We start from the raw sequence: 14,511 nt of genomic DNA, 5'->3' as shown, positions 1-14,511 counted from the left end.
CAGAGGTTCCGAAAACAGAGAAAACCTTTGAGGAGAGACTGATTTTGAAGGCATTCTTACTAAAGTTTGTGAATTCTTATGCACCAATTTTTTATGTTGCCTTTTTTAAAGGAAGGTAGGTTAAATGTCCTTTATCTATACATATACATATGCATATACACACACATGTATATATTTAAATATACACATGGTATACATTTTTTATATATGTATTAGTGGATCCATGTTTAAAAATGGGCAGAAAGGGCTACTTAAGTAAAGTTTGGGATTGGCCATCCTTGCCAGATATGAAAAAACACCATTAGCAGAGTTGTCTAGAGCTTGCTTTGGAAAGGTAGGGCCTGATGTGGAGCCCTATACATTTTCTCTCCTAAGTAGAGCACAGACTTGAAATGAAACTGTTTTTTTAATAAGTATAAACCATACCTCAGAAAATTATTCCCTTTCAGTTAAAAAAGGAAGTTTCATTTATTAGTGAATGATACTGCTTATTGGTCTAAGCTTTCCACATTTTAGTAAATTTTTCTTGAAGCATCATTTGACAAAGAAAGATTTTCCTGTTTCTTTTGAAATTATGGAACTGTTTTCCTTATTATTTTCTCCATGTTTTGCATTATTTGCCCATATCAAGTTAAATTAAGAAATCGTTATAGTTAACTGGAAGCTGCATGTTTTGGCAAATGAGCTGATTGACCAAAAAGCTAATTCAGCTGTTCTGCTAAATAAGTATGATTTCCTGTCGCTTCAGGATCATTGTCTTTTGGGACTCAGTTATCTGCAGTATTGCACATGCTTTTGAATGGAGAGCTTAAAAGTGATTGTTTGCTGAAACTTTTGCAAAAATGTTTAAAAACATTGTCTGGATTGTTTCATACCAATTTGCTTTTCCTTTTAGGGGCTATAAAGTTTGCTGATCTCTATTCTTCTCTAATCCTAGTCAGCATCACTGATTGAAGAATTAGTGACACATTTTACCAGAAGTTGTAAATATTAGAAGACATTAAATGAAAAATATGTTTTCTCTCATTTTTAACACTCTCTTATTGTTGTGTGGTTATAAACCTCTTAAGTAAAGTCAATTTCACTGTTCCTCTCAGTTTAGTCAGAAGAGCCTTGATTGTTTGTACATATGTAAAAAAATGTCTTCAGGGCATTTCTCAGATACAAGAGGATCTGATTTAGGATATGTGTTCCCATTTTTGTGATCTGTAATCAAGGGACAGAGGTGTTTGGGGTTTTTTTGAAACATATTATTAAAAATATATCTTTAAGATGTAGTAGGAAAGCACAAGTACAGCCTTGCTATACTTGGAAATCATTTTGTATAATTAAAGTTGACTAGTTTTTTTCTTTCAAATCTATTTTGAAGTAGATGATAGTTCTGAAATATTTTAGCTAATATGAACGAACATGAATATGAATGAATATGTTGTTAAAGTTAACATTTTTTTCTTTTTTTTTAATTATTTCATATATTGTTATTGCTTTCAGATTTGTTGGCCGCCCTGGTCGTTATGTATATGTGTTTGATGGTTATCGAATGGAAGAGGCAAGTACACATGAAATTCAAACAAGCAAAAATTAAAAAAAACTTTAATAAAAAGAGACATGTGCAGTGTGTTTCAGTGGAATATAGACAACAAGGGAAAAACAGACAATAAGTTAAAAATAAGTTTACCAAGATGTTAAATTTTCAACATAAATAGTCAAAAATAGTCAAACCCAAATTCTCTCTCTGAGGTACCTATATGTTCTCTCTCTCTGTAATTCTGAGCACTTCACAGTGAAGCACAGCACTTCATATGTGAAGCTTCACAATTTCTATATTTTACAAATGGGCACTAAGGCACAAACAGATTAAATGATTTAACCAAGGCCCTTGGGAAGCCTATGAGAAAACTGAGGCTTGAATCTGGGTTCTTATTCTGTACTATGGATCACTAGAAGACTCGCAGTTGTAACAGCCTAAAAAGTTGTAGCCATTTTGTGCTAAACCTGCAAATAATTTTTTTCAAAATTCCTTTTAACTGATGTGGGTATTCCCTTGAAAATCAATAGACTTACTCAAGGGCTTGCAATAAAGCATATGCATAAGTCTTTGCAAGATCGAAGATTTTCTCCTCCCTTGGGAGACATCAGGTTGGAAGAGAATTGGGGATACTGCATTATGTTTATTACATTGATTATATAGTAAATACTTTAAAAGGAAATATAGTAGCTCCAGGACACAATAAGTAATTTCAGAGCTCTGCATATTTTTCATAATGTGGTTTTATTAGTGGAGATGAAATACCTTGTTAAGGAAAGAATTGAAATGATCAATGAGTTCTGTGTTCCTGCATGAATCAGTAGCAGGGTCTGCAAGCTCACATAGATAGATCTTCCAGGTGGGTACTTTTAAACATATTAAGTGTTACCTTGCTCCCTTCACACTGTGCATTTTTGTTTAATTACAGTGTGCTCCAGGAGGCTGTTTGATGGAACTCTGCATTCAGCTGAGCATCATTATGCTTGGAAAACAGCTGATTCAAAACAATCTCTTTGAAATTGGAATCCCGTATGTATCTCAGCCTTCTCCATTACCATGCGCTTATTCCTATGACACTATAAATTAAAGGCTTGATCCTTATTCCACTGGATGGGACTTTTGCCACTAACTTCAGTGGGTTCTAATTAAATGTGATGATAAATCACATTTTTGGTTGTGATGAAATGATCTGGCTGTATTTTATGTTGAATGATTGGCTATATCTGCAGTAAATGGCTTAAAGAAAATGATTGAATATATTAAATAATTGATCTAAATTAATTTTAGAAACATGATAAAACAGGAAAGGTATGATGGATCTCTTGAGAAGTTTTAGAGAAGCTTTCAGGGCAGTAGCATGGAATATTAATCGGTATAAAGCAGAAGAGAGGTGGGTGGGAGAAAAGCAATAGCTCATAAAAGGTGTTAAAATGGATTACTTGATCTATGACTATTTTCTGGTTTTACAGATGAAGTCCGCACATTCCTAATATGCCTGTATGTCAGTATGTCACTATATGATGCAGGAGCTGGGTTCAGCAGCTGTCTTTGCCACAGGATACTCAGTGCACAGTGTCCTCTGCTCCAAATGCAGCAGGAAATCTCTCTTGGTCCATTTCCAGTGGCAAGGGTTTTTTCAGGCAAGAGACTCCACTGAGAATGCCCTGTTGCTGCCTCTTGGGAGGTTTGCCCTTGTTTCTGTTAACTGAATCATCCTTGTTGATGGCAACGTTCTGTGAAATGTTGCCTTGGATGAAGGGTCTGGCTTAGATGCAAGCCTTGACTCCACTGAGTTTAGTCAGAGTCTTTCCACTGGTGTACGTAGCTTTTGGATCACATCCCTATGGAAGGCCTCAGAGATGCTATCTAGAAACCAAGATGAATGATGAAATATTTAAAGACTGGGCCCTTTTCCTCTTTTGCCCTGGCATTTTTATTTTATTTATTTATTTTTTAGTAATTTCTATGGAAAGAAAAAAAAACCTTCCTGAACAAATGAAATATGGATTAGGGATGGTTTCATTATTGTTGTGTCAGAGTTCACTAGGGAGGTCTGTTTTCTGTCTACATCTTATTGAGTTTTAGTTTATTTTGAAAAAAGGGTGGTAAATCATTCCCAAAGTACCTGATACGTTGAAGGCTTAGAGCTTTCTCAGTGCAAACCCTCTTCCAAAAACATACTGCTACTGGGCTTGTTTAATGGGAATTTTATGATGCTGAAATACTATTTTTATTATCTTTGATTCAGGAAAGCAGAGGTTGATCCAGTCAAAACAGAAAACTAATGTTAAATTATTTCTCGGTGCCCTGACTACAACTCTTGATGCAAGAATGTGACAATCTCATCCCATTTTCCTCTTTCATTCCTGCTCCCCCCACACTTCTGCAGCAACCTATGGCAACCTCATTTTTTTTTAACTGAATAACTGTTTAAAAACAAACTTACTTTCATCCTCTCTGGAGAAACACCTCCTCGCAGTCACAATGCTATCTTGTCATCCTGAAATAAACAAATCTGGTTTTCCTTTGCTCATCCCATTCTTACCTAAACCAAGTACATATCTGTGGGGCTCAGCCCGTCTCACCAGACCTGTTTAGACCAGGGGAAGAACTGAGCTATACTGAATGCTCAGGCTAATTAAATCAGAATTAGCCTTGTATTTCTGCATTAACCACTCTACTGGTTTGGACTACATCCTTAGTGGTGCTTTATTACACCCCATCTGCCCGGCATACACACAGACAGACACGCTTTGAGTCTTGATCTGTCAGACTTTCATAGAACTGTCCATAGGGCTGCTGGATGCAAATAAATCCAGAGAAATTAGCACTACAAACATGCACAGTCACTGTGTTGCACAAGTAGTGATTGTGGCATGTCAATGTTACACACTTAATCTACTACACTTGGACTTTCCACTGTTAGCAGATGTAGCAGATGTGTATATGAACATATCCTCATGCTCTCTGACCGCTGGTCTTTTTTGCCTGGCCTCCTGCCTTGGTAATCTCTTATTATCAGCTCAGCTCCTCTGTTAGATCATGTTTTTTCTACTGCAGAGCTTTTTATTTTCCTTCACAGAGTATCATCAGGGCCTTGCTACATTTTCCAGGGTCTACTTTTGCAGAAGCAATGCACTGTAAGCTGCAATCCTTCTGTGGCAGAAAGATAGACTGGTCTTTTCTATCTTGTTTTGGCAGCCCTATTTTTTTTCCGTTGCTTTGTGCCTATTTGGGAAGGAATGAGAGTCAGAGTGAATAACATTAATTCTTCAACTGGCTGCCAATATTTTCATTGAAGGCAGAGTACACATGCTGCAATCAAGCTTACCCATATGAAGAGTCAGAATGGACTATCACAAATGATCATTTGTTCTTTAGAATCTGGAACTGTCCTCTAGACGTCTGTAACATGCAAGAATCTCTCTGCTAAGTTATAAGGTAACCCAAACCAGAAGGGTTCTCTTCCCTATTGAAACCTGGGAGTTTCTAGAGTTATTTCCAGAAAAGCTTTTGATTTCATTCATAATAAAACCAAAAGCATTTTAATCGCAGAAGAGCCTTACTCCCAGTTATTGCCTCTTTTACTGGTAAAATACAATAAAGCAGGTGATACCCTGTGTTCATATGCAACAGCCATTCATTAGGTCTCTAGCTCCCCAAATGCTGCCACAGTTGGGAACCATCATTTGGTTTCTTCATGCTAGCTTATCCACAGCCAGTGCTGGCTAGAGAGCTCTGATGTTAAACTTCAGATGGCAGCTCTGCATTGCACAGTCACTAGGACACACCTAGCCTTTTCCCAGTACATATCTGGAGAAATTGCTCCATAGCTATGACAGATGTGACTTTCTGGTGTTATAAACCTTTCTGTGATTTCTTTTTCCATCTCTGCGTCCAAGAATATCAGAACAGCTAGGTGAATGCAATGACATTGGAATTATTAAAAGCTAAGCCTTCTTGAATGGAAATGTGCGTTCTGGGGGGCTGGAATTTGCAAGTTTAACAGATGTAAATATGCCACATTTCACTCAGATGTGTCACATACCATAATTCTTTTACTGTTTCCATAGAAATTGACCCTAAAATGCTGCAGGGTTTGAGAGGCTTGCTCTACAATTGTTTTAATACTCCTCTATTCCTATTCTCTGTTCCTAAACTTACTGCAAAAAGTCCATGTGGTTATTTTATTGCTCTCTGTCTCTGACCTTGGTGAAAAAGCCTTTCAGTTGAAGTCCCGGCCCTATTGAAGTCAATGAAAAACTTCCACTGACTTTAGTGGGGCCATGATTTCAACCTTTTTATTCAACATCGGTTTCCATCACTTATTTCAAAATGCACTTAACTATGTTGGGTCGGAATACCAAGAGCCAATAAAATCCATTTGAAGACACCCTTTCATACCTGCTATCTTTTCTGTTGCATTTCACCTCATATAAAATTTTGCTAATTAAAGCTCTTTTTTTTTTCTGGGTTTTTTTTTTTTTGGTCTGTTTGCAAAGTCAGTAAATACCAAACACAACTAAAGTTCCTACAGAATTCAGAAGGAGGTCTGAGTGTGCGAAGGAAACATGACTAGACCATAAATTTGTGGCACAGGGTGAGATTAAAGTGATTCTTTCTCCCCCTTGCCTTCTTCTGCTACCCGCTTCCCTATGCACATGGAAAGCTGTTCCCTTGTGGGAACAGACTGCAGGAATATGGCTGTAGGAAATCCAGAATGTTCAGTGCTCCTTCTGCCAAGCAGCAAAAAAAAAGTCCAGGCAAGGTCACAAGAGTTTGAGTCGCTGCACTCCCTTCCTCTTCTCCAGATATATGGTGCTCCAGCTACATAATCTAATAGCACTTTCTGTCTAGATTTCTCCCTGTACCATTTTCTAGCATGCTGCAAAGGAAAAAGCATCAACTAGTAAGGATAGACTTAAAAACCTCTTGGCATAAATAATCATTCATCTCTGGAGGTTGGATTCTGGAGGTTTTGTTTCTATTTTTCTCATCTTTCTTGCACTGAAGTTCAAGCAGAATATCCATTTGCATCTCTGTTCTAGCAAGTATTGCCTTACAATACTTCAAATTCACTCCTTGGTGACAGTCACAGGTGATCTGCCTTTGCAGGGACTAAGGGCATTTGTTAACTGTGAGAGTCTTGAGAAATTGGTGAACTGATCTCAGTCCCAATCTTTCTGGCAAGCTCTGATGGAGCAACATTATAGGGACTGCACAGGCACTGAAGACACAAAGACTTGTGCTGACAAAATAATTTTTCTGCTTCTGTCCTATTTCAACCTGTCTCCAGCTATTTGCTCTCTCTGATCTCTTTACATTCTGTTCTGTCTTACGTCACAAATTTCCCCTTTTTTCCTAAGTCACCTCTATGACCTCCCCTACTTCCCTCAAATTCTGATCCTACCCTTTACTATAAATAGAAAACTACAGAATCACTTCTTTGTTTTTTAAAATAAAGCTTCATATAAGCATATACGTTATGCCCAACCATGATCAACCATGACCACTGGGTTGCAATTTGTCTCTCCTTGTCCTCATCTGTTTTTTCTGCAAAGCTTGTGAGCTTTTCAGGCTTGGAACTTTTTTCTGCAGTGATTTTCTACTCTTAGGATGATTACCTTGAGTCATGCAATGCTTATCTGTTATTTTCAAAATTACAGACAGCGTAATTAAACCATGTCCCCATCTCCTATCTAATACAACAGTTTGATGCCAACCCCTTGTGAGCAGCTGCAGCACCACTTTTAACTGCACGAGAGAATCCTAACAAAACCTCTGTTTTTCATTTTCTTTCTCCCTGATCCTCCGTGCAGTCTTCTTTCATGCTATTCATTCTCCTCAAGATCTTTTCTTGCTTTTTAACATTCACTAGCAAAAGGACCAGAAATAATTGTCCAGATTTAGGTGGCTACTAGAGGTATCATGAAACTTCCCTGCTTGTGTCTCTTCAGCACAAAGGTTCCCAGAAACTCATTTCAAATGGGCAAATTTACCTCTTTCTGCCTGGTGAGGCTGCCTGGCATGCAGAAATCAGAAGATAAAACTGCTCTTGATTCTTGATTGCTTTCAGCTTTGTTTAAAAATATTGATCTGAGTAATTACAAAACAGGTTTCACACATGCACATTTGAAGATCTTACTCAGTTTTAATAACACAATCATACGTGCAGCTATAGAATTCTGCAAAACTCATTTTCATTGCTCCACTGCTGTATAGCTAGAGAATAACCCTGAGAGTATCTATCCAGTGCAACTCCCTATTCTCTGTTCCATTAATTTTCTGACACACTTCTGTTTGGTCTGAAACCTCACATGCTTGGATATGACACAAAGGTACATTTCTGTGGAAAATTTGAAAAGAATTAGTTTGGCGCTCTTTCAATTTGCTGATCCTTTAAAAAATTGCATAAAATAAAAATTAAAAACTGTTCAAAGCTTAACTCAAAATAGTTCAATGTTGTGCTCCTCATGACTGGCATATAGATAGATCATAATGAAAAATTAAAAATTATTCTCAGTAACTGAGCCCTGGATTTAGTGCATTCTCAGATAAACATAAAACACAACTATTGTTTTAGTTACAGAATTCTCATGGGAGTTATGGATATGTGTTAAACTCCATCACATGACTCCGTGGTGCTATAACTAGAAGATTAGATCACACATGCACAGACTTCACTTCTCAGCACACCCAAACTTTATCTCAGCTGCTGCACAGTGACAGTGAGATGCACTTCAGTCTCATCTGCCCATGGTAATGTGAGGGACATTTATAGCTCATATCATTTTATTGGAACAGAAATTAACACTGTCTTGAACTCATTGTTCACTTTCCTCTGAGAGACCCTCACATTAGGAAATTAATTGGGATATGCTGGAAGGGCATAATGGGGATTCTTTGATTGGAAGAAAGCCAAAGCTGGAAGAAAGCCAATGTCACCCCAGTCTTCAAAAAGGGCAAGAAGGAGGACCCAGGGAACTACAGGCCAGTCAGCCTCACCTCCATCCCTGGAAAGGTGATGGAGCAGCTCATCCTGGAAGCCATCTCCAAGCATGTGGAGGAAAAGAAGGTGATCAGGAGTAGTCAGCATGGCTTCACCAAGGGGAAATCATGCCTAACCAATCTGATAGCCTTCTATGATGGAATGACTGCCTGGGTAGATGAGGGGAGAGCAGTGGATGTTGTCTACCTTGACTTCAGCAAGGCTTTTGACGCTGTCTCCCATAGCATCCTCATAGACAAGCTCAGGAAGTGTGGGTTAGATGAGTGGACAGTGAGGTGGATTGAGAACTGGCTGAATGGCAGAGCTCAGAGGGTTGTGATCAGTGGCGCAGAGTCTAGTTGGAGGCCTGTAGCTAGCGGTGTCCCCCAGGGGTCAGTACTGGGTCCAGTCTTGTTCAACTTCTTCCTCAATGACCTGGATGAAGGCACAGAGTGCACCCTCAGCAAGTTTGCTGACGATACAAAACTGGGAGGAGTGGCTGATACGCCAGAGGGCTGTGCTGCCATTCAGAGAGACTTGGACAGGCTGGAGAGGTGGGCAGAGAGGAACCTCATGAAGTTCAACAAAGGCAAGTGCAGGGTCCTGCACCTGGGGAGGAATAACCCCATGCACCAGTACAGGCTGGGGGTTGGCCTGCTGGAAAGCAGCTCTGCGGAGAAGGCCCTGGGAGTGCTGGTGGACACCAAGTTGACCATGAGGCAGCAATGTGCCCTTGTGGCCAAGAAGGCCAATGGTCTCCTGGGGGGGTGCATCAGGAAGAGTGTTGCCAGCAGGTGGAGGGAGATGATTCTCCCCCTCTACTCAGCCCTGGTGAGGCCACATCTAGAGTACTGCGTCCAGTTCTGGCCTCCCCAGTACAAGAGGGATGTGGCACTACTGGAGCAAGTCCAGCGAAGGGCTACAAAGATGATTAGGGGACTGGAGCATCTCTCCTCTGAGGAAAGGCTGAGAGAGCTTGGCCTGTTTAGCCTGGAGAAGAGAAGGCTGAGAGGAGATCTTATCAACATGTACAAGTATCTGAAGGGAGGGTGTCGAGAGGATGAGACCAGACTCTTTTCAGTGGTGCCGAGTGACAGGACGCGAGGCAATGGGCACAAACTGAAACACAGACACTTCCATCTGAACATGAGGAAAAACTTTTTCACTGTGAGGGTGACAGAGCACTGGAACAGGTTGCCCCGAGAGGTGGTGGAGTCTCCTTCTCTGGAGATATTCAAAACGCGCCTGGATGCAATCCTGTGCAACGTGCTCTAGGTGACCCTGCTTGAGCAGGGGGGTTGGACTAGATGATCTCCAGAGGTCCCTTCCAACCTCAGCGATTCTGTGATTCTGTGATTCTGTGATTCTGTTTTAAATCTTGTCCCCAGCCTCCTATCCTCTGAATACTACATCACCTCTGTCAGAGGCAAGTTCCCTTGATTGCCATAAAAGCAGAGAGGGAAAAAAAGAGGAAATTTTGGTATCTTGAAATGGCTGAGTTTGCATAAAGTAGAAGGTAAATGTCTTTGGAAGGATACATTTAGTTCTTTCTCGTAGAGTATTTTAACACCCCCACCCCCTCCCATTTATTAAAATTATGTAAACTGAGTGTTCTGGGTACTCAAAGTATTTGGTTAGTCCCAATATATCTGGGTATTGCCAAAGTACTGAGGCTGTTATAATCATACTTGTGAGCTATGTCCTCAGCTGCACCTGGAACAAAAGTCAGAGTACATCTGTTGATCTTTGCGGCTTTGTATTCCTGGGCCTGACACAATTTAGGTCTGTCTTGAGAATGTCTGCTGATCTCCATTTCCTCAGCCCAAATATCCAATTTACCCCTGTACTGGTGATGAAATTGAAGGGACCCCCAATAACACCAGACTTTGTAGAAGTTCTGAAGTCAGTGTGGTCATTTCCAGGCTGCTATCAAGCTTTGGTCTATGTGATGACCTAGTGTTCCTGCATAACTCAGGGTATTTTCATGAACAAAGTAATAAACCTAGCCAGCAAAGTCTTTAGTGTAAGTGTTTGCCAGCCAGCCTTGCCCTGCTACTTAAATTAGGGTGTGAGAAAATGGTTTTGCTAACTGGAGGTACAAATGAAAACCCCGACCATCTGCCTATGTGCTCCTGTCTCCAGGCCACACACTTCTAGTTCAAAGGATTTATTGCAAGCTGTGGGAGAAAGTTTTGTGGGGGAATCCTGCTTATACCATTGGCAACACTTCACTGGAATTAATCTGGATTTTTACTCATACTGCACATATGTGAAGAGCTATAAAATTATGCTATGCATATCTGTGAAAGATAAACTTCATCTGCAAAGTGAGGAAATACAAGTATAAATCTTCATGTTTGATTCAGCTTCCTTAATTTTGGAGAAATATCTTACTCTTACATTTTTTCAACGGGAATTTCTCAGTGCGTAAAATAGCACAAAGTTATCATGCTTGTACAATTAAAATGTCATCTGTGGAGGGCACTGGGAATTCTTTACTCTTCTTTTATATATGGATTCATTTTACACTGAGATTATGCTACTTATGAAGTTCATGTATATGGCTATGTCATGAAATTTGTATCCCCATCTCAATGGGACAGTGATTGATACTACTGTTCCTACTGAGACTGCTTGCACAAATAATTGTTCATCCATGTGAGTAATTTATAGTCTAGCCAAAATGACAGTTGTTGTTGTAAAACACGATCAAAATGAGACTGTCAGATATAAGCTCTTCTGATCTTTGGAGGCTGGGAAAGTTAGCTGATCTGTGTTTACTCAAGAACTGGTAGGAAAGTGTTTTGCTTTTCTGCTTCAGGGGTGGACATCTCACCAGTGTATCTGGTCTTGCAAGATGTATCCTCTTCAGATAGCAGAAATATTTCTTGATCACAAATCAGGAATTTCCAAATCTCACCATTACAATGGCTCGGTTCTAGTTCAATGTTTCGGCGTTTAAGCACACTAAGGCATACTGAATACAAGTTTAGAACCTCTAAACTCTTGCAAAAAATCCCTAAAGGTAGATTACACAGTTGTGAAAGTAGATAAGGCATCTAATCCCTGGTGAAGTAAGTTTTCTAGGATTTACATAGATTGCATGTTTTGGCTTATATATGGTCAGTAAACTCTCAGGAAAAAAGACAACTTCAGAAATACAGTGAAATCTTTCAAGTTTGATGTTAATAGCTCTATAATTATGTAGTTTCCAGTAATTTAGGAATAAATTTTCAGAAAAGTCCTAACTAGTTCCAGTTCTTTCCCACTGAGTTCCAGTATCAGCTATTCAGTGGAGTCATGAAGAGGTTGTTATCATATATATCACAAGTAACACTTTTCTATGAGCACTTTTCTATGTTACTGAATCTGAAGTGACTAAAATAGAATTTCTGTTTGTGCACGAAAGGAATGACACATCATTATGAGACCAAAATTGACTGACCTTGCTAAAACTCTGTTATGAATCTCATTCTCTCTGTCCATTTGACCTCTGCTTGGATGTTAGGCAGATACAAGGCAATTGACTTCCTTCAAGCTGAAAGGCCATTAGTAAAATTAAGACATTGTTTACATTTGATAGGTATATGTTTAGTTGTAGCATTGTTTTGGGTGAAGAAAATACAGCTTCTTCTTTAAAGTTCCGTATGCAACTTTTTTTGGCCTATTTAAATACACTCGAGTATATGTTCCTGTGCCCAAAGAACACTGGAACCTGAGAAACTGTATGTATTTTCTGTTGATCACAAGGCTGATTTTAAGTTATGATATTCATTTTTAAAGTCATAAATGGATTTGGACCTATCAGCATCTAAGAGAGACTTCTTTTCTACCAGTGCTGCAGATCTATCAGCAAATGAGCTCATTTCCTCTTCTTTTGTAAAACAGACATTTTTACTAAGTTCATAAGTTCACCAGGTTTAGGAATCAATGCATTCCTACTCAGAAATAAGTTCCATCCTTTTGACCTTAAAGATATGTTATACGGAAGTTCCCAAGTTTTAATATGAAAGAGAAGTGCATCTGTGCTAGGTATGTGGTATGAAGGTTTCACATTATCTTCTGTTATTTTGTTTGTTTCTTTCTTTCTTGAGGGAGAGATGCACAGTCTGATGTTTTTGAGATTATTAATAATATTTGCCCAAGGCATCTAAGTCTTGAGAAGATGTCTGTTCAATATCTATCTCAAGATAAATAATTATTAAAGAATAATGGGCTCAACTCCATTGCAGCAGTGTTATGCCATCGTAACTCACCTTGTGACACAGTAACATGGGAACTATTTCATCCAGCAGCCTGTCATCTGGCAATAAGCAGCACCATAACTTCAGAGGATGGTGCAAAATAAGCCTGTGGGGCACCAAATTAATGTGATACACATTTTGTATTGCAGAGCAAAAAGTTGGGCCGAATCCTGTAAAGAAAAAAAAAAATTGTTTCAGTCTGGCTCTTTGTTCCTCAGGAAGTTAAAGAAGCTCTTCAGGAAGCTGAAGGATGAAAGAACTGAGACAAAGGAAATCAACACCAACCAGTCGAAGGACCCTCAGCAATGGGATCTTGACTACAGCTTGGAACCTTTCACTGGGCTGACTCCAGAATACATGGAAATGAGTAAGATTTCTGAATTCCTTCTCCTTTCTTCAACAACCATACTTTTCCACAGGACCAAAGTAGCATATATGTCATAAGTTAGCACAACAGAAGGAAAAAAACACTGTTGTAGCTTTGTAAAAATCGCATGTAAGAAAGGTGAGGTATGAGACTCTACCACATTACCAGTGTAGCAGCAGTGATGAGACCTAGTAGCTGTGGATATTTGTATTGTGAGAGTTGAGGGTCCGCAGCTGAGAACAGTGCATAGAATTCACAGAATCACAGAATCACAGAGGTTGGAAGGGACCTCTGGAGATCATCTACTCCAGCCCCTTGCTCAAAGCAGGTCAACTACAGCAGGTTGCTCAAGACCTTGTCCAGTCAGGTTTTGAATATCTCCAAGGACAGATACTCTACAACCTCTCTAGGCAATCTGTTCCAGTGTTGACCACCCTTACAGTAAAAAAGGTTCTTCTTATGTTTCAATAGATCGTCCTGTATTTCAGTTTGTTTCCATTGCCTTTTGTCCTTTCATGGGATACCCCTGAGCAGAGTCTGGCTCCGTCTTCTTTAATTCCACATCCCTCCACCCTCAGGTATTTTTACACATTAATAAGATCTCCCCTGAGCCTTCTCTTCTTCAGGATCAGCAATCCCAGCTCCCTCAGCCTCTCCTCATTTGTCAGATGTTCCAGTCTCTTAATCATCTTAGTGGCTCTATGCTGGACTCCCTCCAGTGTGTTCCACCCCCACTCACCCCCGGTATGTCATTCCAGTATGTCCAGTATGTTCTTTCTTGTACTGGGTATCCCAGAACTGGACACAGTACTGCTGATGTGGTCTCACCAGTGCTGAGTAGATGGGAAGGATCACCTCCCTCGACTTGCTAGCAATGCTCTTCCTGGCAACAGCCCAGGAGGCTGTTGGCCTTCTTTGCTGCAAGGGTACATTGCTGGCTCATGGTCAACTTGTTGTCCACCAGAAGCTCCAAGTCCTTGTTTGCAAAGCTGTTCTCCAGCTGTTTGGCTCCAGCCTGTACTGGGGCCAACCACTGGTACATAGGGTTATTTCTTCCCAGGTGCAGGACTGGGCTTTCCCCTTGTTGAACTTCATGAGGTTCCTCTCTGCCCATTTCTCCAGTCTGTCAAGGTCTTTCTGCATGGCAGCATAACCTTCTGGGGTAACTCCTCCCAAGTTTATTAAAATTGTTCATTAATGCTTCAAATATAGTAAAAATACATAGATCCCCAAACATACATATGTATTTTCTTATGGAAACATTGCTCTTTATAATAGAAAACTGTAGGAATATCTTTTCAGATTAGTCAGTTCATGACTGACCATTTACTGGAGATTGAATCATGTACACAGTGTTCCCAGCCATGCTTACATTAAAATCTAC

General features: G+C 39.8%; 1 protein-coding gene across 1 annotated transcript in view; it reads left to right on the top strand.

Moving 5' to 3' along the window:
* ANO2 (anoctamin 2) overlaps positions 1-14,511 on the top strand; it is a 188,171-nt gene that overhangs the window by 150,779 nt on the left and 22,881 nt on the right. The window contains exons 15-18 of the mRNA XM_067289841.1: positions 4-115; positions 1,492-1,549; positions 2,457-2,557; positions 12,979-13,127. Coding sequence (XP_067145942.1) covers positions 4-115; positions 1,492-1,549; positions 2,457-2,557; positions 12,979-13,127 — 420 coding nt within the window. The remainder of the gene's footprint in view (positions 1-3; positions 116-1,491; positions 1,550-2,456; positions 2,558-12,978; positions 13,128-14,511) is intronic.

The sequence above is a fragment of the Apteryx mantelli genome, chromosome 1 (genome assembly GCF_036417845.1).
Source record: "Apteryx mantelli isolate bAptMan1 chromosome 1, bAptMan1.hap1, whole genome shotgun sequence".
Lineage (NCBI taxonomy): Eukaryota > Metazoa > Chordata > Aves > Apterygiformes > Apterygidae > Apteryx > Apteryx mantelli.
The sequence above is the reverse complement of the archived record's forward strand: the minus strand, read 5'-3'. Positions and strand labels throughout refer to the sequence as shown.